We start from the raw sequence: 23,479 nt of genomic DNA, 5'->3' as shown, positions 1-23,479 counted from the left end.
CAAATGCCCCTTCCCTTTCAGACTCCTGGCTGCACCAAACTCACCAAATGGTGGATGCATTCCACAAACCTCAGGGTCCATGTTTGAATACCTAGGTCCCAGGACAGATGACATTGGATAGAAATAGTGTGGCCTAGGCTGAGTCTCCACCTAGGACCTCCACTAGAACCTGCCGGGCCACACCCCACAGGTGTCAAGCCAGTTCTTTTAACAGCCTCCCCTCAAAGGTGGCCTATACTTCAGGCTCATTATATATCACAGTATGACACTGGCTTCTTCCCCCCTTTCCCCAGGCATGACTAAATAAATTAAAATTATTTTCACCGCTAAAAAAACAAACAAACAAACAAACAAACAAAAAAAACAAATGGTTTTGAGCCATCATGTGGTTGCTGGGATTTGAACTCAGGACCTTTGGAAGAGCAGTCAGTGCTCTTAATCGCTGAGCCATCTCTCCAGCCCTTCTCCCTGTTTTTTTTTGTTTTTGTTTTTGTTTTTTTTTGTTGTTGTTGTTTGTTTGGTTTGGTTTGGTTTGGTTTTTGGTTTTTTGATGCAGGGTTTCTCTGTGTAGCCCTGGCTGTCCTGGAACTCACTCTGTAGACTAGGCGGGTCTCGAACTCAGAAATCCGCCTGCCTCTGCCTCCCAAGTGCTGGAATTAAAGGCGTGCACCACCACTGCCCGGCCCACTTTTTATTTTTTAACTCTGATCCTTTGTCCCTAATGGACAGGAGACAAAGGCCTATTTAAAGAAGAGGATTCAAAATTAAGATTTTGTTTCACTCTGGAAGTTGCCAGGGGTAGAGACAAAGTGGTAATGGTGGCAAGTCCTACAACTGATAAAGGGTCACAGAACCCGCCTCAGGTCAGCAGGCATATTCTATCACTCCAGCCTGCTGTGCGATGAGGACCTGGAGCTTCCCTTTTTGCAACTAAGAAGTAACCAAGAGAGTCTTCCCACACAGGAAAAAAAAAGTCACATTCTACAGAGCCAATTTCACACTAAAGTCAACCGTCTTCACTGGAAAACTAAGGCTAATCTCATTACAAAATGTATTTCTTTGAGAGCACACAGGTTCCATAAGGAGGTCAAGGGAACTTGAGTTCACGGCCTAAAAGAGAACCAGCATTCAGAGAACAGCTAAAGAACACCCAGAGAAAGAGACCAGACACCTGAGCAAACAGGAAAGCCACTCTTTTCCTGTCAAGAAATCCGACCAGTTGGAGATACCTGTGCTTCTACAAACATAGGTCGTGGTCGAGACCTTCATTCATTCCAGGAAAAAACTCTAAAGCATCTACACTCTTGACGCCGGTTGGCAAATCCGAGAGCGTCCGAAGCTGGAAGCGCCCTAGCACCCACAACAGCCATCACTGAGAACTTGACAGCAACAGGCTCCCTTGCAAGTTTCCCAAGCACTAACCCCCAGGGCGCGAGCATGCGCAGCTCTTCATCCCGGCCCCGCCTCCCGCGGGTCCGCCCCCCGTCACAGAGCATGCGCAGTCCTCCTGCCGCCCCGCCCCTCCGTACCAGAGACCCCTGTTCCTAAGAAACCAGGCAGCGTGTTCCCGGTATCGGTTCTCTGGATCCCGGCGCGCGCGCATCCGCACCAGCCTCCCTCCGGGCAGACGGACGGCCTCCGAAACCCGTCCGGATCCATAGTCTCGCGTGCAGCTCTGGGGCGGGCGATGCCAGCATGCCAGGTGAGAAGCAGCCGGCGGCGGGTGAGGGTGAAGGCGGGCATGGCGCGGCCGGGAGCGGGCGCTGGCCCGGCCTCTGCCGCCGCCCTGCTCCTGTGGTTGGAAGCGAGTATACGTGGGGCCCTGGCTGGAGGGCGCCTGTGCTAAATGCCAGTGTGTGCATTGCATTGAGTACGAGGTCGCTCCGAGGTTCGTTTTCTCCACCTCAGAGATAGGACCTGCAGATTTGGACGCAGAATTTTGGATCCTGTAGGGTCTTGAACCTAACCCATCCCAGTATAGAGTTGAAACCCTAGGCTACCCCTCCCATGGCGGAGCAGACCACCCCATTACCTGAGTGAGAATGGGCTCTCCGTGGATGAGGATTTGTGAGGTGTGGAAACTTCAGACAAAGGACTCATCGCCTTACTAGCTGGCTCATGCTCTTGAAAAATGAGATTGCACTTGAGGCAGAAAATATATAAGAAACTGGTGTTCAGGTAAAAGCTTGAAAAAGGAACATCCTAGAAGCATTTGGTCTACCCTGCCAGCCCTGAGTGCGGAGTCCCGGTTGGCCATGGCCTACTTTTGTAGCTCAGGGAAAAAAAAAAAAACAAAAACGGATGGACTTGTGGAAACAAAAGATGAGGTGAGGTGTTCCTGTCACAGCTTTATTACACCCCTGGTGAGGAAAGACATGCCTGGAGAGATGGGCATGGGAACAGTTTGGCTTCCAGACTGCCTCAGAATCTAAAGAACAGGATAGAAATGTAAAGGTATAAAATTGCATTGGGTAGACAGCAAGGAGGTTTATGTTCATTGTTCCCAGTATCATGCTAAGGACAGAATACATGAGGAAGAAGTGAAAACCCAGCCGCAGCACTGCCTTTATGATCTGTGGGCACAAAGACTTCTTAATGGGAGATCTTTCAGTTGAAAGAAACGCCCTTAAACTAGAAGAAGAAGGCAGCACAACGTTATTATGATATGAAGTGGTAAGGAGAAGATGTTTGTCTTTGAGTAGGGGAAGCTAGATCCCTTTGTGATAAGGGAACTCACTTCCTTCTGAAACATCCCATCAGAGAACGCATGAGCTGCAGGACACCCATTTTACAGAGATGGAGAAAGTTAGTTCTTTAGGGCTGTGAATTTAAAACATGTTTTGGAGCCAAGAAGTGGAGATTTTGTAGGTAGTTCTTTTGGTAGAGTCCATATTTTGGAGATGAAAATTCTGTTGTAAGGATTGTACTCTTACTATGTGTTTGTCTCACTTTCCCTATGAAATTATTGGTCTGGGTCTAATCCTTTAATTTATCAGTTTATTTATTGAGATTTGGCTTCAAACTTACCATGTAGCTAAAGATGACCCTGAACTTCTGACCATCCTGCCTCTGCCTTCCAAGTGTTGAGAATGCACTACCATGTCTAGTTTTATAAGGCACTGAGAATTGAACCCAGGGCCTTGAGTATGCTAGGCATGCACTGTATTAATTGGTCTACATCTGTAATCTTCCATTAAAAATACTTTTTACATCTTTTTTTCTTTTAAAGATTTATTTATTATTATACATAAGTACACTGTAGGTGATTTCAGATGCACCAGAAGACGGCATCAGATCTCATTACGGGTGGTTGTGAGCCACCATGTGGTTGCTGGGATTTGAACTCAGGACCTTTAGAAGAGCAGTTGGTGCACTTACCCACTGAGCCATCTCTCCAGCCCAACTTTTTACATCTTATTAATTTATTTTGTATATATGAATATGGAGGTCAGGGTACATCTAGACCTACCATGTGGATCCTGGGGGTAAAGCTTGGGTGACAGGCTTGGCAGAGGTACTTTTACCTGATCAGCCACTTCTGTGGCCTGTGTGTGTGTCTGTGTGTAAAGAAATTCAAGCTGGGTGAGGTTGATAAATGCCTATAATCCTAGCACCCAGGAGGTAGAAGCAGGAAGATGGCAAGTTCTGGGCCAGTCTCAAAATACAAAGAAGGGGGCAGTGTAGAGAGACGATGGCTCAGTGGTTAAGAACACTTGATGCTCTTGCAGAGGGTAGGTTGGTTTCCCTGCCCTCACGTGGGGCTCACAACCACCCATAAATTTAATCCCAGGGAGTCTGGCATTCTTTTGTGGCCTCTTAAGACACCGGGCCTCTATGCAGTATATACACACACATGCAGACAAAACACAACTTAAAATTAATCTAAAACAAAAATTTTAAAGTAAATAAAATGTACAAAGGCCAGGTGGTAGCACATGCCTCCAAGCCTAGCATTCAGGAGCTACTGGCAAGATTTGTGAACATTTGAGGCCAGCCCGGTCTTAGTGGTAAAAACCAAGAGTAAAAAAAACAAGCATCCAACATCAACAAACCCTAGACAATTCAGATATATGATTTCTGTAGTAATATATATCTCAGAATGAGGTTGTTTTTTTCTTTTGTTTTCTTTTCTTTTCTTTTCGGTTTTTCGAGACAGGGTTTGTCTGTGTAGCCCTGACTGTCCTAGAACTCACTCTGTAGACCAGGCTGGCCTCAAACTCAGAAATCCGCCTGCCTCTGCCTCCCAAATGCTGGGATTAAAGGCATGTGCCACCACTGCCTGGCTCAGAGCGAGGTTTTGTCTCAAAAAAACATATGCAGCCAGGCGTGGTGGCATACACCTTTAATCGCAGCACTTGGGAGTAAGAGGCAGACAGATTTTCATAAATTTAAAGTTCTGGGACAGACACTATTACATACATGGTTGAGAACCTGTCTCAGTGAAAACATAATACACATGAGTTTTTGAGCCAGGATCTCACTCTGTGGCCCAAGCCAGCCTGGAGTTTTTTTAGGTATCCTCCTGCCTCATACCTAAGTACGATTTTATTTATTACTTATTTGTTTGTTTAGTTAGTTAGTTTTTGGAGACTGCCTGGCTTATTTTTTAATTTTATATTAAATTTTGCATGCAGGAGCATGCCTGGTGCCATTGGAGACTAAAGAGAGTTTCAGAACCCTTGGAATTGGATTTATGGATAGTTCTGGGAATAACAAATGCTCTCAACTGCTAAGCCATGGTCTAGCCCCAAGTATGAGTTTTTAAAAAAGATTTATTTTGGAAGGCTAGAGAAATGGCTCAGTGGTTAAGACGACTGACTGCTCTTCCAAAGGACCCAGGTCTGATTCCCAGCACCTACATGGCAACTCACAACCATTTGTAATATAGTTTTAGAGAATCCAACATCCTCTTCTGGCCTCCATGGGTGCACACACATAGCACAGATGTTCATGTAGGCAAAACTCCCATACACATAACATTTTTAAATTTTGGAGCTAGAGAGATGGCTCAATAGTTAGAAACTTTGCAAAATAACCTTTTTTAAAACTGTATGTGAGCCAGGCAGTGGTGGTGCACGCCTTTAATCCCAGCACTTGGGAGGCAGAGGCAGGTGGATTTCTGAGTTCGAGGCCAGCCTGGTCTACAGAGTGAGTCCAGGACAGCCAGAGCTATACAGAGAAATCCTGTCTCCAAAAAAAGAAACAAAAAACAGACAAACAAAAAAACTTTGTGTGTGTGTGTGTGTGTGTGTGTGTGTGTGTGTGTTTGCCTACATGTATGTGTGCCTGGTGTCCATGGAAGCCAGAAGAGGGTGTCAGATCTCCTGGTACTGGGGTTATAGACAGCTGTGAGTTGTGATATAGGTGCTGGGGTCTGAACCCAGGTCGTTTGCCATAGCAATAAATATTCTTAACTACCAAGACTTTGTTGGACTATGTACTGCTTTGATATGGCTGCATTGTGTTTCAGGGGTTTGTGCACATTTTCTTTTCCTGAGTTCTACAACTAGATACTTTTTTTCAGAGCAGTGTGGACTTACAAGAGACTGTCCAGGTTTTTCTAAGTTACTATGACAATGAAACCTTTGACAAATAGTTGCTTAGCACCCACTCTATTTTCAGGGTAAGTGAGAGCAGCTATCAAGCCTGACCTGCAATAAAATAATCACTAGTGTTTGACAGGTCAACTGCAGGGAACCCTTACCAGATAAACCAGTAATGCTAACAGATGTACTTTCACTGAACTGACTTTCTGGTTTTTCTATATGAGAAATAAAAAAGGCATTTGGTGCCATCCGATAAAATGAATCTGAGATACAGGGGTGAGTTGTTTATAAAATAAGAATCAGCTAGGCCTGGCCTTGAATCTCACGCCTTTAATCCCAGTGTTTGGGAAGCAGAGACAGGTGGATATTCCTGAGTTCTAGGGTAGGGTTTTTTGTTTTTTGGTTTTTTTTTTTGGACAGATTCTAAGATTTTGTTAAAGATGTATTTATTTATTTTATGTATATGAGTACACTGTAGCTGTACAGATGGTTGTGAGCCATCATGTGGTTGCTGGGAATTGAATTGAGGACCTTTGCTCCCTCTGGCCCCCCTACCCCCACCCCACCCTACCCTCCTCACCCCACCCCCCACCCCCACGCTCCCCGGCACAAAGATTTATTATTATATCTAAATACACTGTAGCTGTCTTCAGGCATACCAGAAGAGGGCATCAGATCTCATTAGGGATGGTTGTGAGCCACCATATGGTTGCTGGGGTTGGAACACAGGACCTTTGGAAGAGCGGGCTGAGCCATCTCACCAGCCCCTGACCTGAGATCTTTTTTTTTTTTTTAATGGTTTTTCAAGACATTGTTTCTCGAACTCAGAAATCCGCCTGCCTCTGCCTCCCAGGTGCTGGGATTAAAGGCGTGCACCACCACTGCCCGGCCTGACTTTTTTTTTTTTAATTTTGGTTTTTTTTTTACACTCTTGGCTGTTCTAGAACTCACTTTGTAGACCAATCTGGTTTTGAACTCACAGAGATCTGCCTGCCTCTGCCTCCCAAGCTCGGTTCAAAGCTGTGTGCCACCAATTACCCAGATCAGATCTTATGTTTGGTGTTTCATCATTTGGTTGTTTTGTCTTTGGGAATACTGAACATTGTACATACCAGGCAAGTGCCTTACTTCTGAACTATACCACCCCACCATCTCATTGGTTCTTAGTGGTAGACTGCAATGCAAAGCAGAGTGCTTAGTGGTTTCTGCAGCCCAGTGGTGGCACTTGCTAGGAAATGGCTATCTCTGAGGGAAGCCCATTTGGGCGTGGCTTTGCCAAGCTGTAGGTACAGCTGACCTGCTAGGTATCCTGTGATTGTCTGAGAGAAGGGGTTAAATGTACTTCCTGTTTCCTTTCAGCCTTTTGCATTTATATCCCTGTGTGAAGTGTCCAGGAGACCCAGCTTGTATATGGGGGCAGTGGAGTAAATAATTTATTATCTCCTTATATGATGTTACTTTCAAAATAATTTGTTGTATTTAAACATTTAGAGGTGATGTGTGTGTGTGTGTGTGTGTGATGTTCCTGTATGGGCACACACATGTGGAAGTCAGCTTTTTGGAGTCGGCTCTCTCCTACCTTTATGTGGGCTCTATGAATTGACAGGTCATCAGGTATAGAGCAAGCTCTGGTTTACCCACTGAGCCATCTTGCTGGGCTTGATCTTGATCCTGCTGTCTTAGGTAGGGTCACTATTGCTGTGATGAAACACTGTCACCAAAAACAACTTGGGGAGGAAAGGATTTATTTGGTTTATGCTTCCACATCACTGTTCATCATGGAAGGCAGTCAGGACAGGAACTCAAACAGGGCAGGAACCTAGAGAGGAAGCTGATGCAGAGGTAGGCCATGGAAGGTGCTGCTTACTGGCTTGCTCAGCCTGCTTTTTTATAGAACCCAGGACCACCACAATGGACTGGCTCCTCCCACTATCAGTCACTGATTAAGAAAATGCCCTATAGGTTTGCCTACAACCTGGTCTTTTCTTTTTTGTTTTGTTTTGTTTTTGGAGATAGGGTTTCTCTGTGTAGCCCTGGCTGTCCTGGAACTCACTCTGTTGACCAGGCTGGTCTTGAACTCAGAAGTCTGCCTGTCTCTGCCTTCCAAGTACTGGGATTAAAGGCATGTGTCACCACCACCCGGCCTATGCAGCCTGATCTTAAGGAGTATTTTCTCTGTTAAGGTTCACATCTCTCAAACTTGTGTCAAGTTCTCATAAAACAAGTCAGCACACAGGCTGTTTAGAGTGTTTTCAGTTAGGCACATCCTGTATATAACCTGTATTTTACATCTGGCCCCTTCATTACACAACAACAAAAGAGAAAAGGGTGGTGTGGCCAGAGAAAGAGAGAGAGAGAGGCGACATTTGTCTCCATCCCACAGTTAACAGCTAGAGGAAGATAGAGCTAACCATAGTTATGGTCCACTAGTAAGTAGACTTTTTTGTGCTTATTTACTTCATTTGTGTGTACAGATACAGATGCATGTTTCTGGGCATATGCTTGCCACATTGCAAGTGTGGAAGTCAGAGAACAATGTGTGGGAATTTGCTTTTTGTATAAATTGAAGGTTTCAGCACCAGATGTATAAGCTGAGGACATGACCACTCCAAGGTATGGTTGAAAGGAAGAAATGAGAGAGAGTACAGCTAGAGGCACCGGGAGAGTCCAATCAGGGAGGGAAAGTAGTCGCTTCAACATGGCCAGCTGACTGGGCTTGACCAAGAGAGAAGAGGCAGGCGAGTGTAAGAGAGGAGGAATAGGGGAGTTCAGGCAAAGGAGACCAAGAGAGAGGAGGTCAAGAGAGGAAGGAAGACAGAGAGTGAGCATGGCTGGATAGTAAGTAGGGTTCTGAGAGAATGAGAAGCTGGGGAGGGGAAGCCCGGGAGCTGACAGTTAGCAGTGGGGTGGGTTTGAAGAGTGGAGAGGGCCTGGAGGCCAGTGTGCCCTGACGTGTGCCAATGGGCACCACAGATAGCCTTTAGAAACTGACACTTCGCCAGGCCGGTGGTGGCGCACGCCTTTAATCCTAGCACTTGGGAGGCAGAGGCGGGCGGATTTCCGAGTTCGAGGCCAGCCTGGTCTACAGAGTGAGTACCAGGATAGCCGGGGCTACAGAGAGAAACCGTCTCGAAAAAACCAAACAAACAAAAAAAGAAAGAAAGAAAGAAAGAAAGAAAGAAAGAAAGAAAGAAAGAAAGAAAGAAAGAAACTGACACTTCTCTCCTACCATGTTGGTTCTGGGGAATTCAGCTCAGATCTGTACGACTAGGGGTGAATATCCTCACCCATTGAGCCACTCTGCCAGCCCTACCGAGCAGATTTCTGCACACAAGGGTACCACAAGGGGGCATGGTGGTTCATGCCTGTAATTCCAGCAGTTGGGATGCTGAGGCTGATCTCTGAGGCAAGAGTTCAAGGCCAGCCTCATACATATGGTAAGCTCCAGGCCTGCCAAGACTATATATTGAGATTTTGTCTCAAAACCAAAAGCAAACAAGAAGGAGAAAGCCTTAAGGCTAAGTCAATAGTTTTTCCTTTGAAAAGCCTCTTAAGGAAAAACTCACCTGTTCTTGGCACCACAGGTAAAGCCAGACCATGTGACATACTGAGTCAAGTGCGTTGTTGGAAGGTTTGACCTCCATGCCTTAAGGAAAAACCATGTTTGTTACCACATGGCTTGTCACAGTCCAGTTCCCAGGTCCCACACCAGTCTCTGTTCAGCTAGGGACAAGCAAGAAATGGACATGGCCTGCCTGAATCACTCCTGTGTGCCCAGGTCCTGGCACAATGCCTGACTCCTTGTGATTACAAATGGTAGGAAATGAATGAGGAAAGAACTCTGGCGACGGTCTGTTGGCAGGGGTGAGGTGGGGCACGGGAGGAGCTTCAGGCTTGAGGGAAGGAGGAATTCCGGTTGGAGAAAGCTGGTTCTCAGCCAGTGGGAATTTCCAGTAGACCCTTAGAAGAATGGAGCCTGAGGTGGAGCTGCAGCTGCTTGGGTCAGGGTGGGAGGTTGGAAATTAGGGATGGTTTTTATTGAAGTCATGATAAAATTGAGGGATTAAATTAAATTGCTTGGTGAGAAAAGGTGGGTGTCAGTCTGGTGCCCACCATTGAAACAATATCAGAGGAAAGTTGGTTTGTTTTCTCTTTCTCTCTCTGATTTTTGTTGTTTTGTTTTCAAGGAAGTGCCCTTGTTACTCAGGCTGCTCTCATATTTGTTATGTAACCAGCATTTGATGAACTTTTGCTATAATTGGCTCCATGTCCTGACAGCTGGAATTATAGGTGTGGGCCAGGTTGTAGGGTATGTGTGTGGGGTAAGTAGTGTGTGTGTGGGTGTGTGTACGTATGTGTGGTGTGTGTGAGTGTGGGCGTATGGTTTGGGTGGGTAATGTGTGTGTGTGTAATGTGTGTGTAGTATGTTGTGGTGTGGTGTGTGCGTGTCTGTGGTGTGTGTGTAGTGTGTATTAGTGGTGTGTGTGGGTATGTGTGTGTGTGGTGTGTGTGTCTTTGGTATGTGTGTGTAGTATGTGTATCTGGTGTGTGTATAGTGTGTGGGGGGGTGTATGTATGTATGTATGTATGGTATGTGTGTGTTGTGGGGGGGGTAGTGCAGGTGGGTAATGTGTGTGTGTGGTATGTGTGTAATGTGGTGTGTGTGTGTGCGTGCGTGCGCGTGCTTTAAGACAGGATCTTACTTTTGCCCAGGCTGGTCTGATAGATGGTTGGTATGTAGTCCCACCTGGTCTCTTACTCTTGGCACTTCTCCTGCCTTTGTCTCCTGAGTGCTGGGATTACAGTCATGTGCCACCATGCCCAGCTTATTATTATTTTAAAGAACCAGTTAGAAGACTCTAACAGTCTGAGTTTACATTCATAGTGTCTACATATTATCTACATGCTAACTCCTACAAGTTGTTCTCTGCCCTCCACAAATGTGCACAGTAAATAAATAAATGTAACATGAAAGAAACAAAACCCAGTGGTGATCTGATAGGGCTGGCAGAGAATGCTTTCCTATTACCGCTAAAGCTCTGCAACCCAATAGCAAACCAAATGTATCTGTGGGTGTTAACACTTACTTCTCCTTTATGACCCAATTAGCTGGCCTTTTGTACATAGGGTACTTGTGCTGAGAATAAATAGGTCATCAGGCTAGTCATTGGTCCTGTATGCAGATGAATGGAGTGGAGAGCTGGTGCCTCTGCTCTGATCCCATGTTGGCTGCCCAGAAAGTTGACTGCCCTGTCAGTTAGCGGAGCCAAGTGATAACATCTCTTTGTCCTGTTTTTGGGTTTGCTCCCAGTGGGAAGACAGAAATATGTGACCATGCACAGAGTCTGTGAAGGCACTGTTCAGATAAACAATATTTGTAGGAACAGATTGGTAAGACTCAATACCTGCTTCCTACTCTCCCTTCCTTCCATTTTCCATTCTTTTCCACTCCTTCCTTTTCCCTCCCTTCCCCTTCGCTTTTCTGGTGTGTGTGTGTGTGTGTGTGTGTGTGTGTGTGTGTGTGTGTGTGTGTGTGTGTGTGTGTGTAAGAGACAGAGACAGAGAGAGAGCCTGTCTATGTATGTGTGTAAAAGACAGAGACAGAGACAAAGAGAGAGCCTGTCTGTCTGTGTACATTGTTATGGTTAGAGGAGAGGACAACTTATATGTCTTTTCTTTCCACCATGTAAGTCCCAGAGACTGAACTTAGATTGTCTCTCTTGGAAACAAATGACATCAAGCCTTGAGCCATCTCACCAGCCTCTGTTTTTGTTGTTATTTTGTTTTGTTTTGTTTTTGAGGCAGGGTCTCTGTGTTGCCCTGGCTAGTCTTGAACTCAAAAACATCTGCCTGCCTTTGACTCCCAAATGCTGGGATTAAAGGTGTGCACCCATACCTGACTTCATTTTTTAATAGAGTCTAGTTTTGCTGTGTGGTGAAGACTGGCCTGAAGCTCTTGCCTCAGCCTCCCAAGGGCTGGTATTATGATTGTACATCGCCATGCCTAGCTTCATCTCTTGGTTTTCAGACAGAACATAATTGCTGGTGAAAAAGCATTCTCCCATCTCTCTGAAGGCATTCATGTTAGCATTTCAGACTAAGTACCAGTTGTCTGTCAGGGACTTGGGACCATAGCCATACTATAGCCAGTCCCTTGGCTTGTGTTTTTCCCTGGCCCAAGCACTGATAATGAGGTGTGATTGTCTTTTTGGGGGGGTTCAATCCTACAGTTTAAGTCTTTTTGGCCTGTCTGTCATACTGGCTCAATTCTGGACATCAAATGGGTTATAAGAAAGGCTAGAGGACAAGTCAGAAGTACATCCCTAATTAAATTTTGCCATGTGACTGTGGCTAAATCAGACGGTACCCAACAGGTGCCTAGTTTTTTAAAAAAATGATAAGTTTTTTACTTATCATTTAGCTTTTATACAAGCTAGCCTTTATATATTTTGTGTTTTTTTATTCTCCCATTTGTTTGTGTTAGTACTGAGGATGGAATTCAGGGTCATCACATGTAACAGTGAGCTATACATTTGCCCTTATAGAGCTCTCTCTTTTTAATCTCTTTTACTATCCTCAAGAATTATACTTTGCTGAAGATTTTTTTTTTTTTGGACTGGATATTAAATCATGACATTCCTTAGGGTGAGAATTTCACAGTATTTTTTTAAGTGAGATTATACTTTAGGCAGTTTACACTTTTTTTTTTTTTTTTTTTTTTTTTTTTTTTTTTTTTTTTTTGGTTTTTCGAGACAGGGTTTCTCTGTATAGCCCTGGCTGTCCTGGAACTCACTCTGTAGACCACATGCCACATTTTTATGTGAAGGTCAGAAGACTGTTATAGTCAGTTCTCTCCTTTGGCCACGTGGGCCCCAGGGTTTGCACTCAGGTTGTCAGGCTTGACGACAAGCACTGTTAGCAACTGAGCCGTCATACTTATCACTGAGCTTACACACTTAAGATGTAAAAATAATCATTTATCTAAAATCAGAAAGACACAGAAGAAAATAGGCGCATCCTCATGGGCTCTGGCCTGACTTAATTCATTCTCACATCCATTCATGTTCATTCCCTTACTAAACATTCTGTAGCCTCGACTCCTTCAAAGCTGCAGTGGCAGCTCCTCCTCCCGGGCCTCTGGGGCTTGTTTTCCTGAGCCAGTACCTACTCAAGCCGCAAGCTAATGACATGTGTGTGTGTGTGTGTGTGTCTGTGTGTGTCTGTGTGTGTCTGTGTGTGTGTCTGTGTGTGCGTGCACACGCGCGCAGGCCAGAGTTTGATAACAGGTGTCCTTCTCATGCATTCTCTACATTTTTTTTTTTTTTAAGACAAGGTCTCTCACTGAACCTGCATTTCCCAAATTTGGCTAGACGAGCCAGCCAGTAAGCCACAAGACTCTTCCTGCCTCTGGTTCCTCAGCCCTGGTCTTAGCAAAGAGGCTTACTGGGACCCCCTTCCCCATCTTTTTACATTCGTGTTGGGAGTCTAAGCACAGGTCTCTTCACAGCAGACACTTTACAGACTGAGCCATCTCCCTTGTTTTGCATGAGACAAAGATTTATTGTGTCACTGAGTGTTTAGGGTACAGGCATGAACTTCCATGCCTAACTGGAAATCTCTTTCCTCATCTCTTTCCCAGAATTGCATGACCCTTGGAACAGTGTCTTTCTCTCCCTCCTCCTTTCCCCTCTCCCTCTCTCCCTCTTCTAAAGCAGGATCTCACGGGATCCAGGCTGACCTAAAACTGGTTGTGTTGGCAAGGGTGACTTTGAATTTCTGATTCTTGTGTCTCCACCTCATAAATTCTAGGATTAATCCACCACACCTACCTGCAGTGTTTGTAGAAATCAAACCAATGTTTCACAAATGCTACTCAGGTACTACCAACTGAGTATCAGCCTCATAACAGATTTCGTAGCTAGAGGTCTATTAATTACACCTGGATACATCCCAAGGCCCTACTAAATTATTTATAGCTTTTCTTCTCTTTGTCTTTAATTTTAGATAGGGTCTCAATATGTAGCCTAGGTTGGCCTAGTTCTCAAAATCCTCCTGTCTCAGCTTCTCAGGTACTATGATTACAGGGATGAATTACCATGTCCATCTCTATATATGTTGTTTTTAGATTTTTTTTTTTTAATTTGGGTTGTTTGCTGTTGATTTATTTGTTTTGAACCAGTAACCCCAGCTAGCCACTTGAACTCAGAAAGATCCTCTTGCCTTTGTTTACTGAGTACTGGGATTAAAGGTATACAACATCACATCTGACTACATTTATTCATTTTATGTGTGCAAATATTTTGCATGAATGTATGTATGTCCACCATGTACATGCCTGATGCCCTAGAAGGTCAAAAGAGGGCATTGTCAGATTCCCTGGAACTGGAGTTACAGACAGCTAGCTGTAAACTACAGAGAGGATGCTGGGAGTTGAACCATGCCCTCTGCAAGAGCTTTTAACCAGTGAGCCATTTCTCCAACCCATCTGAATACAGTTTTTATTAGCTCAATAAATGTATCTTGGTTTCTTGATTATGTAGGAACAAGGTCTGAAGTCTTTCTTTCCTTTTTTTTTTTTCAGAAAAAAAATTTTAAGATTTATTTTATTTATATGAGTATACTGTAGTTGTCTTTGACACACCAGAAGAGGGTATCAGGTCCTATTACAGATGGTTGTGAGCCACCATGTGGTTGCTGGGAATTGAATTCAGGACCTCTAAAAGAGCAGTCAGTGCTATTAACCACTGAGCCATGTCTCCAGCCCTTCAGAAAATATTAAACATTTATTATATACTAGGCATCAGTGATAAAACATTGGAAAAAAATAGACCCTCTCAACCACTCACCCCCAACTTAGGGGGCATAAATTCTAGCAGATTGGCAGGTAAAACAGCAGCAGCAGCAGTATTAACCACGGGCCTGTTCTTAAGGGACTGTGTTTAAAATCCTAGGAAATGGCCTGTCACATATGAGGCTTTAGGGCCAATTTCCCTAGTTCTAAAGAAATAATAGAAAAAAAGAATATATCTGAGAGAGCCCTGAAAGGGAGAGGGAGACATGGATTTCTATCTAGTAGAGCGCATCTCAGGTGTAATAATGGTTGTGAGACAGGAGCAAACACAGCATGTTGAGGTTTGTACAGCATTGAACCATCATGCCTGTCTTGGTGGAAAAGGTCAGAAGATAAAGTGGGCAGCAGGAGGGTGCAGACAGTTCGTGTAGGGCTTTGTAGGTCAGTGGAAGAATTTTGTTCTTATTCCACATGAGAAAGCCTTTGGCCAAGTAACTTGATCTGAATGACACTTTAATCAGGTCACTCTTGGTGCTGTATGAGTAGATTAGGGGTTCAGTGTGGGGAGACAGATTGGAAGCTGGGAGCCAGTTAGGCTATTGCAGTAATGTAGATAGGAATAGTGGTCTCTTGAACTTAGGCAATGATACAGAAAGTGAAAAGCACTTGGATTCAGGATGAATTCAGAAGACAGAGAGTTGGCAAAAGATGTGTTGATAGATCAGATGTCAAGTGTGAGAAGGAAGCAAGGATAACTCCAAGGTTTTGGCTCAAGTCATTGGAACATTTGTGTTACCAGTTTAAGTGATGAAGCCACTGTGGGGAGAACAGAAACATCAGTGTTTTGTTCTGGACGTTTGAAGTTTCAGATGCATATTAAACATACAAATGGAGATGTTAGATAGGTAGTTGATTATACTGGTCTGGACCTCAACCGAAAGGATCCAGCAGATGACTTTAGGAGTCACTAGGGAATAGATGGTATTTAAAGTCATGAGACTTGGTAGACTCACCAAGCTAATATAACAGCAAAGAGAAATGGGCTGGGCCTGAGCTGTGGTAGTTATGTTGGTTATCAGGAGAAACTAGCAAGGGTCTGAGGAGCAGCCAGAGAAATCAGGAGACATTTGTGTTCTAGCAGCCGAGAAAAGAAAACTGTGCCAAGGAAGGTGGGACGGTCCATCAGATGTTGCAGACAGATTAAGTGGGATGAGCATGAGAACCGACCTCTGCGCTTAGCAATATTTTAACTGTGTGTGAACAAGCATCAGGCAGGTTTAGGTTTTTATCCGTGATAACTGAATATGTAGTATTATGTAGTGCATAATTGCAGCTCAAGGTTTAGAACATTTCACTTTTTTTGATTTACCTATCTCAGACCCATTTTATATTGAAGATATGCAATTGTGTGGAGGCTTGGACTGCTTTGAAGTGGGAAGCTTTTTGGGGAGGAGCATGTGTTCTACCAGTGAGCTACGTGCTCCTCAGAGTGGCTCCCCTCCTAAACTAGAAGCCAGCCAGTAGTGTGTGTAGGATAGGGGTCGTTTCTCCAGTGCCTTCTACCTTACGTTTTGGATCTCTCACTGATCTGGAACTCACGTAGGCTAGGGAACCCAACCACACACGTGTGTGTGTGCGTGCATGCATGTTTGTGTATGTGAGTACCATGGCACATGTGGAGGTCAGTGGCCAACCAGTAGTGTTTGTTCTTGTCTTCCACCTTGCTTGAGAACAAGGTATCTTGTTCACTATTAAAAATGGGACAAACTTTTGAGGATTCTCCTGTCTCTATCCCCTATCCCTCTGTAAGAGTTCTGGGATTATAGTACTGCCAAGTCTAGCTTTGAGGATTCTGGGATCTGAACTCAGGTCCAGGTCCTCAGATTGCAAGGCAAGAACTTTAACCACTGAACCATCTCCCCAACTTCGCCTCCCCCCCACCTTTTTTTTTTTTTTTTTGACAGTCTCACTATGTAGACCAGGCTGGCCTGGAATTCACAGAAATTGGTCTTCCTCTAGCCCTTAGTGTGGAGCGGGTGGGGGGATAAAGGTGTGCACCACTGTGCTGGCTTGAGTCTAGTGTTTTAATGTCATGGAACTGCTGTGATTATTTCTTTCCTGGACTGAAGATCAGAGTTTTCATACTGTGCATCCCCACGTTGTAGGTGGTGTGGTGCCTTTCTCATTTGGCATTACAGATATATAAATGTATCCCATATATGTCATCAACGCCCTTCTTTTTCCCTTCCTTCTCTTTTAGAGCCTTTTAGAGAGGTTCACCTTGTAGCTCAGATTGACCTTGAACTCTCTCGGTCCCCCTGCTGTACCCACCACTGTGTCTCACTTGTTTAATTCTTATGTGGTGCCAGTTTTCACTCTCCTGTACCCCATACCTGTAATCCCAACACCCAGAAAGCTGAGGCAGGAGGACCATTGTGAGTTTGAGTTTAGTCTGAGCTATATAACCAAGAAAATCAAGGAGTAATTCACATACAGTTTACAGTTAAACACAGATCTCAATTTTTCAATTTGCTGAGCTTTAATATGTGTGTGTGTTTGTGTGTGTATCACCATGTAACTATAGAATCTCAAGGCATAGAGATGGCTACATAGCTCCATAGGTTGTTTCCTTGTGTTTTTTTTTTCTTGTTATTAATTCAATCTAATTTCATCTACCACCCATGGAACTGGGCGACTGTCATGGTTTGTCTATCTGTTCTTCAATCCTATTTAATTCTACTTAAATAGAATTAGGTGTGTATGCCTGGACTTCAGTCAGTATGTTTTTAAGGTCTGTGCATATTGTTGTATGTATTTATAGTTAATCAGTTTATAGTTAATTTACTGCTTTACTATATTTCATTATGTTGCAGCACCATCATTTGCTTCTCCATTCTCCTACTGATAAACATTTGTGTTTGTTTCCAGTTTTGATTAGTTGTGAACATTTGTATACATTTTTTAATGGCTATAGGTTTTCATTTCTTAGGTAAATATCTATGAACAAAAATGCTATAGGTGGACTAATATATGTATAAATTTATTCTTTAAAATTGTCAATTAAGCCGGGGGTTGGCAGCTCACGCCTTTAATCCCAGCACTTGGGAGGCAGAGGCAGGTGGATTTCTGAGTTCGAGGCCAGCCTGATCTACAGAGTGAGTTCCAGGACAGCCAGGGCTACACAGAGAAACCCTGTCTTGAAAAAAACAAACAAACAAACAAACAAAAATTATCAATTAAGCTGGATGTGGTGGCTCACACCTTTAACCTCAGCACTAGGGAGGCAAAGGCAGGCAGATTTCTGTGAGTTGGAGGCCAGTCTGATCTACAGGACAAACAAATTAAAAAAAAACAAAACAAACCCTCTCAATTTCTGAAGTGATTGTATTGTTTTATACCTCTACTATAAATATATGAGATTTCCATGTGTTCCATGTCCTGTGCATACTTTGGGACTGTCTCTTTTACTTTATGCGAGATTGAACCCATCACTGCTCTAGGGCTAGAGAGAGACGGTTCAGCTGTTAAGATCACTGGCTGTTCTTGCAGAGGACCTAAGTTCAATTCATAGTACCTACATGGCACTTCAAAATCATCTATAACTCTAGTTCCAGGGGATCTACCTCCTTCTGACCTCTGTGGGAACCAGGCATGCACCTGGTACACATTTATACATGCCAGCAAAACATTCATACACATAAAATAAATCTATAAAAATCAAGGAAAAAAAAAGACTACAGATGTAATTTACTGGGACAGTTCTTGCCTGGCATGTATAAGGCCGTGAATTGGATCCCTAGCACTACAAAAATAAAATAAATGTAGGTTAGTAGAATACTTAGTTATTGTAAGTATTGAAGCTCTGAGTTCAGTCTCCAAAACAAAAACAAAAACAAAAAACAAAAACAAAAACAGGAGAAATTCAAGCTGTCTACTAGAAAGTATGATGTGCAGCAAGAACAGAGTTTGGCCCTGTCTTGAAAGAACAGAGCTTGCTTGGTGTAGCTATGGGGCCTCCACTTCCACTTCAGTCAGGCTATTGATAAACCAGGTGGACAGACCAGAAGAGGCTGGACGGTGAGGCAGACCCGATGAAGGTTATAGGAGTTAAGTCCATAGAGAAGTATAGTAGGTACAACAAACAGCCTCAGAATTCAAGAACTTAAGACAGATGTTTATTTCTCATGCTTACTGGGGTAGTTGGGTCTAAGTCAGTTCAAATGGAACTCAATGGCCTAACATAATCTCACTCATATACCTGGCAGTTGGCTTAGTGTCAGCTGAGGTAGTGGGAATGATTTGGTCATTTCTCTCATGATCCCACAGGATGGCTTTGTGCTTCTCTCGTGGCCCCAGATATCTTGAGTAGTAAGGCCTACCTTAAAACACAGTATTTTTCAGGCTTCTATCATACTGATACTGGCCAAGCAGTATTGCCACTGAGCTCTCTGTCTGCACTCCTTTACTCCTTGATCCTTTTGATCTCCATTGTAAGAATTCAGATGAAGCAGAGAATGTAGTGTAAAAGACAGGTATTTTATTACAGACTAATAAAAAAAAATATTGCAGAGCCAAACAATCTCAAGGGCTGAGTGGCACTGGGCAAAGAGGCTATTGTCCCCATACTTTGGGTACGTTTTCTAAGGGCAGACAGTTTTTCTGAGGGTCATTGAGAAACCCTTTTGGATTGACGCTGGAGGGGGCGATGGGATGTACTTGTTCTTCATCAGGAAGCCTTCTGCTGGGTAGTAATCTTAAAAGGTTTCCTGCAGGTTAGCCCAACCCTTTGATATTACAGTGCAATTACATCATCTGTAAAGTTCATGCTTGGGAACTGTGCAGTTGACTTACAAACAAAAAATCTAAAAGGCAAAATGAACAAAAATCCTCAGTACTTTAAGAATATTTGTGATTTTTGTGCTGATCTGTTTTCGTAGCTATTCTTGGCAGCCAAAGATGGACATAACTGGGGCTTCTGGAGCTGGGATTAGTTGTCAGTAAATGATCAGGCAGTCCAGCATACCATGTCCCTTCTCAGGACCAAAGATATGACTCAGGTTTCATGTCTCTGCCCAGTTTTACCAAATCCTGCCTTTTCTCTTTGGCTTTACAATCAACCTATTGACTAATAAATGGATCCACCCCAGTGTCCTTTCGTCCTAATATCTAACTGGCTATCAAAAAGTACAGCTAACCCAGAGTCTACAAGAGGTGATTAAGTACCCATAAACTAGCACAGTCATGGATGCTCTGTGAAATGGAGGATTTCTGAGGACGTAAGCCCATCTGAAGAAGAGTGATAAAACTCATGCCTGTAATTCCAGCACACAAGCAGCTGAGGCACTTGATTGCCAGGAGTTCGAATCTTGTCTAAAAGAGGGGTGGGGAAGGAAGGAAGGAAGGACGGACGGAAGGAAAAAATACTCTGACTAAAATGGCCTGAGAGGCAGAAGTGAGCTGTCATTTAAGAGGGGCCTTGACAAGGCTGGAGTCCTGAGTACAATTCCCAGCAACCGCATGGTGGCTCACAACCATCTATAATGGGATCTGATGCCTTCTTCTGATGCGTCTGAAGACAGCTACAGTGTACTGTACATAAAATAAATAAATCTTCCCTTTTTTTTTTTTTTGTTTTTTGTTTTTTGTTTTTTGTTTTTTTTTCAAGACAGGGTTTCTCTGTATAACCCTGGTTGTCCTGGAACTCACTCTGTAGACCAGACAGGCCTCAAACTTAGAAATCCGCCTGCTTCTGCCTCCCAAGTGCTGGGACTAAAGATGTGCGCCACCACCATCCAGCTAAATAAATCTTAAAAAAAAACAAAAAAAAACAAAAGAGGGGCTTTGACATGAATGTGATAGGGGACTTTATCATCACTTGTCTTTCTCACTAGTTCTGGACTGTTACCAAATTTCCTCCAGAAGCCTTCCCATTTGCATGCCACCCCCAGCCCTGTAGTTAGCGGTGTGTTCCCTGTGCTACATACAAGCACCTACTTAGCATATTGTATGTGGGGAAGGGATCTCTGATATCCCAAGGCTGTATTTAATATGTAGCCACTCTGGCCTTGTACACATGATCCTCCTTGAACACCTGAAGCCTCCTCTTGAGCCCTGTGACGAGGAGCGTATGCCACTATGCCGTGTCATACCTTAAGACAGATTTGCTTATATGCCTGTCTGTTCCTTGAGGCTATGGATAATGTCTGATTGCACTTCAGGAAGTTGTTACATGTTCAAGTATTCTTCCAGCAATAAGAACAAGAACTCCTAAATGCTGAACCACTCCAGACCCTCTATTTCTTTTCTTTTCTTTTTTTTTCCCAGACAGGGTTTCTCTGTGTAGCCCTGGCTGTCCTGGAACTCACTCTGTAGACCAGGCTGGCCTCGAATTCAGAAATCCATCTGCTTCTGCCTCCCAAGTGCTGGGATTAAAGGCGTGCGCCACCACTGCCTGGCTCAGACCCTCTATTTCTATTTCTTTAAAAAAACATTCCAGGAGTTGGCCTGCTGGTAGTGGCTCATGCTTCTAATCCCAGCACAGGAGGCAGAGGCAAGTGGATCTCTAAATTCAAGTCCAGCCTGATCTGCTGCGTTCTAGAACAGTCAGGACTACGCAGAGAAACCCTGTCTCAAAAAACAAAAACAAAACAATAATAAAGAAGATTCAACTCACATTTCAAATCAATGCAATTTAGTGAAGTATCTAGTGGTTATAGATATTTGAATTGCAGTGACTGAACCACCCTGGCACTCCTGGATGTCTTGGTCAGGGTACATTGTCCTTTGACCCATGACTAGATTTGGTTTGCTTTTTTTGCCTTTATTTATTTATTTATTTATTTATTTATTGGTTTTTTGAGACAGGGTTTCTTTGTGTAGCCCTGGCTGTCCTGGAACTCACTCTGTAGACCAGGGTGGCCTCAAACTCACAGAGATCCACTTGCCTCTGCCTCTCAACTGCTGGGATTAAAGGTATGAGCCACCACTCCTAACCTAGTATTTTGAGAGGTTGTTTCCATGCTCATGAGAGGTGTTGGTCTGCAGCTCCTTGTTGATTTGGATCCTCTTTCTGCCTCTTGGTATTTGTCTGTTCCAGCCACTGTATTCCTGCCATCACCTATCCTAGTCTATGTATGTGAACTGGCATTGTGTGAGGCCACAGTCATCTTCCCTGATTTCCACCTTTTAAAAAATTATTTAACCGAGTGATGATGACGAATGCCTTTAATCCCAGCACTTGGGAGGCAGAGGCAGTTGGATCTATGTGAGTTTAAGCCAGCCTGGCCTACAGAGCGAGTTCCAGAACAGCCATACAGAGAAACCCTGTCTTGAAATCTCCCCCAAATTATTATGTATGTACAGATGTTTGCCTGACTGTATGCCTGTGCACCATGTGTGTACAGTGCCTGCTGAAGACATTGGATACCCTGGGACTGTAGCTATAGATGGTTGTGAGCTGCCATGTGGGTGCAAGGAATTGAATCTGGTTTCACTGGAAGAGCAACCAGTGTTATTCACTGTTGAACCATCTCTTCAGCCCCTCTACTTTATTTCATATATACATATTTTTTAAGCTTTTTTATTTATTTATTTTTGAGATAAGGAATAAAGTCATGGGCTACCACTACCTTTAATATATATATATATGTATTTATATAATAAATGTTAAACATATGTGTGTGTTTAATATATAAAATATAGCTTAAATATTTAGTTGTATGTGTATGTGCACGTGTACAAATTGTTTTTATGCCAACTTGACACATGCTAAAATCATCTGAGAGGAGGGAACCTCAATTAAGAAATTGCCTCTAGGGCTGGTAAGAGCACTGACTGCTTGCTCTTCTGAAGGTCCTGAGTTCAAATCCCAGCAACCACATGGTGGCTCACAACCACTTATAATGAGATCTGATGCCTTGTTCTGGTGCTGGTGCATCTGAAGACAACTGTAGTGTACTTATCTATGATAATAAATAAATCTTAAAAAAGAAAGAGAGAGAAAGAAAGAAAGGAAGAAAGGAAGGAAGGAAGGAAAAGAAATTGCCTCTAAAAAAAAAGAAAGAAAGAAAGAAATTGCCTCTATGAGACTGGGCTGTGGGCAAGCCTGTAGGGCTTTTCTTAGTGATTAATGAGGGAGGGTCCAGCCCATTGTGGGTGGTTGCAGCCTTGGGCTGGTGGTTTTAAGTTCTAAAATCAGGCTGAGCAAGCCTTGAGGAACAAGCCAGTAAGCAGCACCCCTCCATGGCCTCTGCATCGGCTCTCGCCTCTAAGCTCCTGCCCTTCTTAAGTTCCTGCTCTCACTGCTTTTTTTTTTTTAATTAATTAATTTACTTTACATCCCAACCACAGTTTCCTTCTTCTCCCAGTCCTTTCCCCTTCCCTACTTCCCCATCCACTCCTTCTCCCTTTCTCTTCAGAAGAAGGGAGGCCTCCCATGGGTATCAACCAGTCTTGGCATATCAAGTTGCAGTAAGACTAGACTCATCTTCTATTGAGGATGGAAACTGAGAGAAGGGAACCTCAATTAAGAAATTGGGGCTAGAGAGATGGCTCAACAGTTGAGAGCACTGACTACTCTTCCAAAGGTCCTGAGTTCAAATCCCAGGAACCACATGGTGGCTCACAACCATCTGTAATGAGATCTTCTGGAGTGTCTGAAGACAGCTACAGTGTACTCGCATATGACAAATAAATAAATCTTAAAAAAAAAAAAAAAGAAAGAAAGAAAAAAGGAAAGAAATTGCCTCTGTAAGATTGGGCTGTGGTTAGGGGAAAGGCCCCAAAGGCAGGCGACAGAGTCAGAGACTTAGTCCTCTGCATGCTCTCTGGGTGGCAGTTCAGCCTCTGTGAGCCCCTATGGCTACAGGTTAGTTAGTTCTGTAGGTTTTCCTATGGTGAGTGCATACCATGCTTGTCTTTCTGGGTCTGGGCTACCTCAAGCAGGGTGATCTTTTCTAGTTCCATCCATTTGCCAGCAAATTTCATGATGTCATTGTTTTCTTTCTTTCTTTCTCTCTTCCTTTCTTTCTTTCTTTTTTTTCTTTTTGTTTTGTTTTTTGTTTTGTTTTGTTTTGTTTTTTGAGAAAGGGTTTCTCTGTGTATCCCTGGCTGTCCTGGAACTCACTCTGTAGACCAGGCTGGC

The 23,479-nt window shown here is 43.7% G+C and overlaps 1 protein-coding gene across 2 annotated transcripts in view; it reads left to right on the top strand.

Moving 5' to 3' along the window:
• Positions 1–604: 604 nt before the first annotated feature.
• The window catches only part of Gfod2 (glucose-fructose oxidoreductase domain containing 2), a 41,129-nt gene continuing 18,254 nt past the window's right edge, over positions 605–23,479 (top strand). For both annotated transcript variants that reach the window (XM_031341223.1, XM_031341222.1), the window contains exon 1: positions 605–1,702. In XM_031341223.1, the coding sequence (XP_031197083.1) occupies positions 1,696–1,702 (7 nt within the window). In that variant the 5' untranslated portion in view covers positions 605–1,695. The remainder of the gene's footprint in view (positions 1,703–23,479) is intronic.

The sequence above is a fragment of the Mastomys coucha genome, unplaced genomic scaffold, assembly GCF_008632895.1.
Source record: "Mastomys coucha isolate ucsf_1 unplaced genomic scaffold, UCSF_Mcou_1 pScaffold22, whole genome shotgun sequence".
Lineage (NCBI taxonomy): Eukaryota > Metazoa > Chordata > Mammalia > Rodentia > Muridae > Mastomys > Mastomys coucha.
The sequence above is the reverse complement of the archived record's forward strand: the minus strand, read 5'-3'. Positions and strand labels throughout refer to the sequence as shown.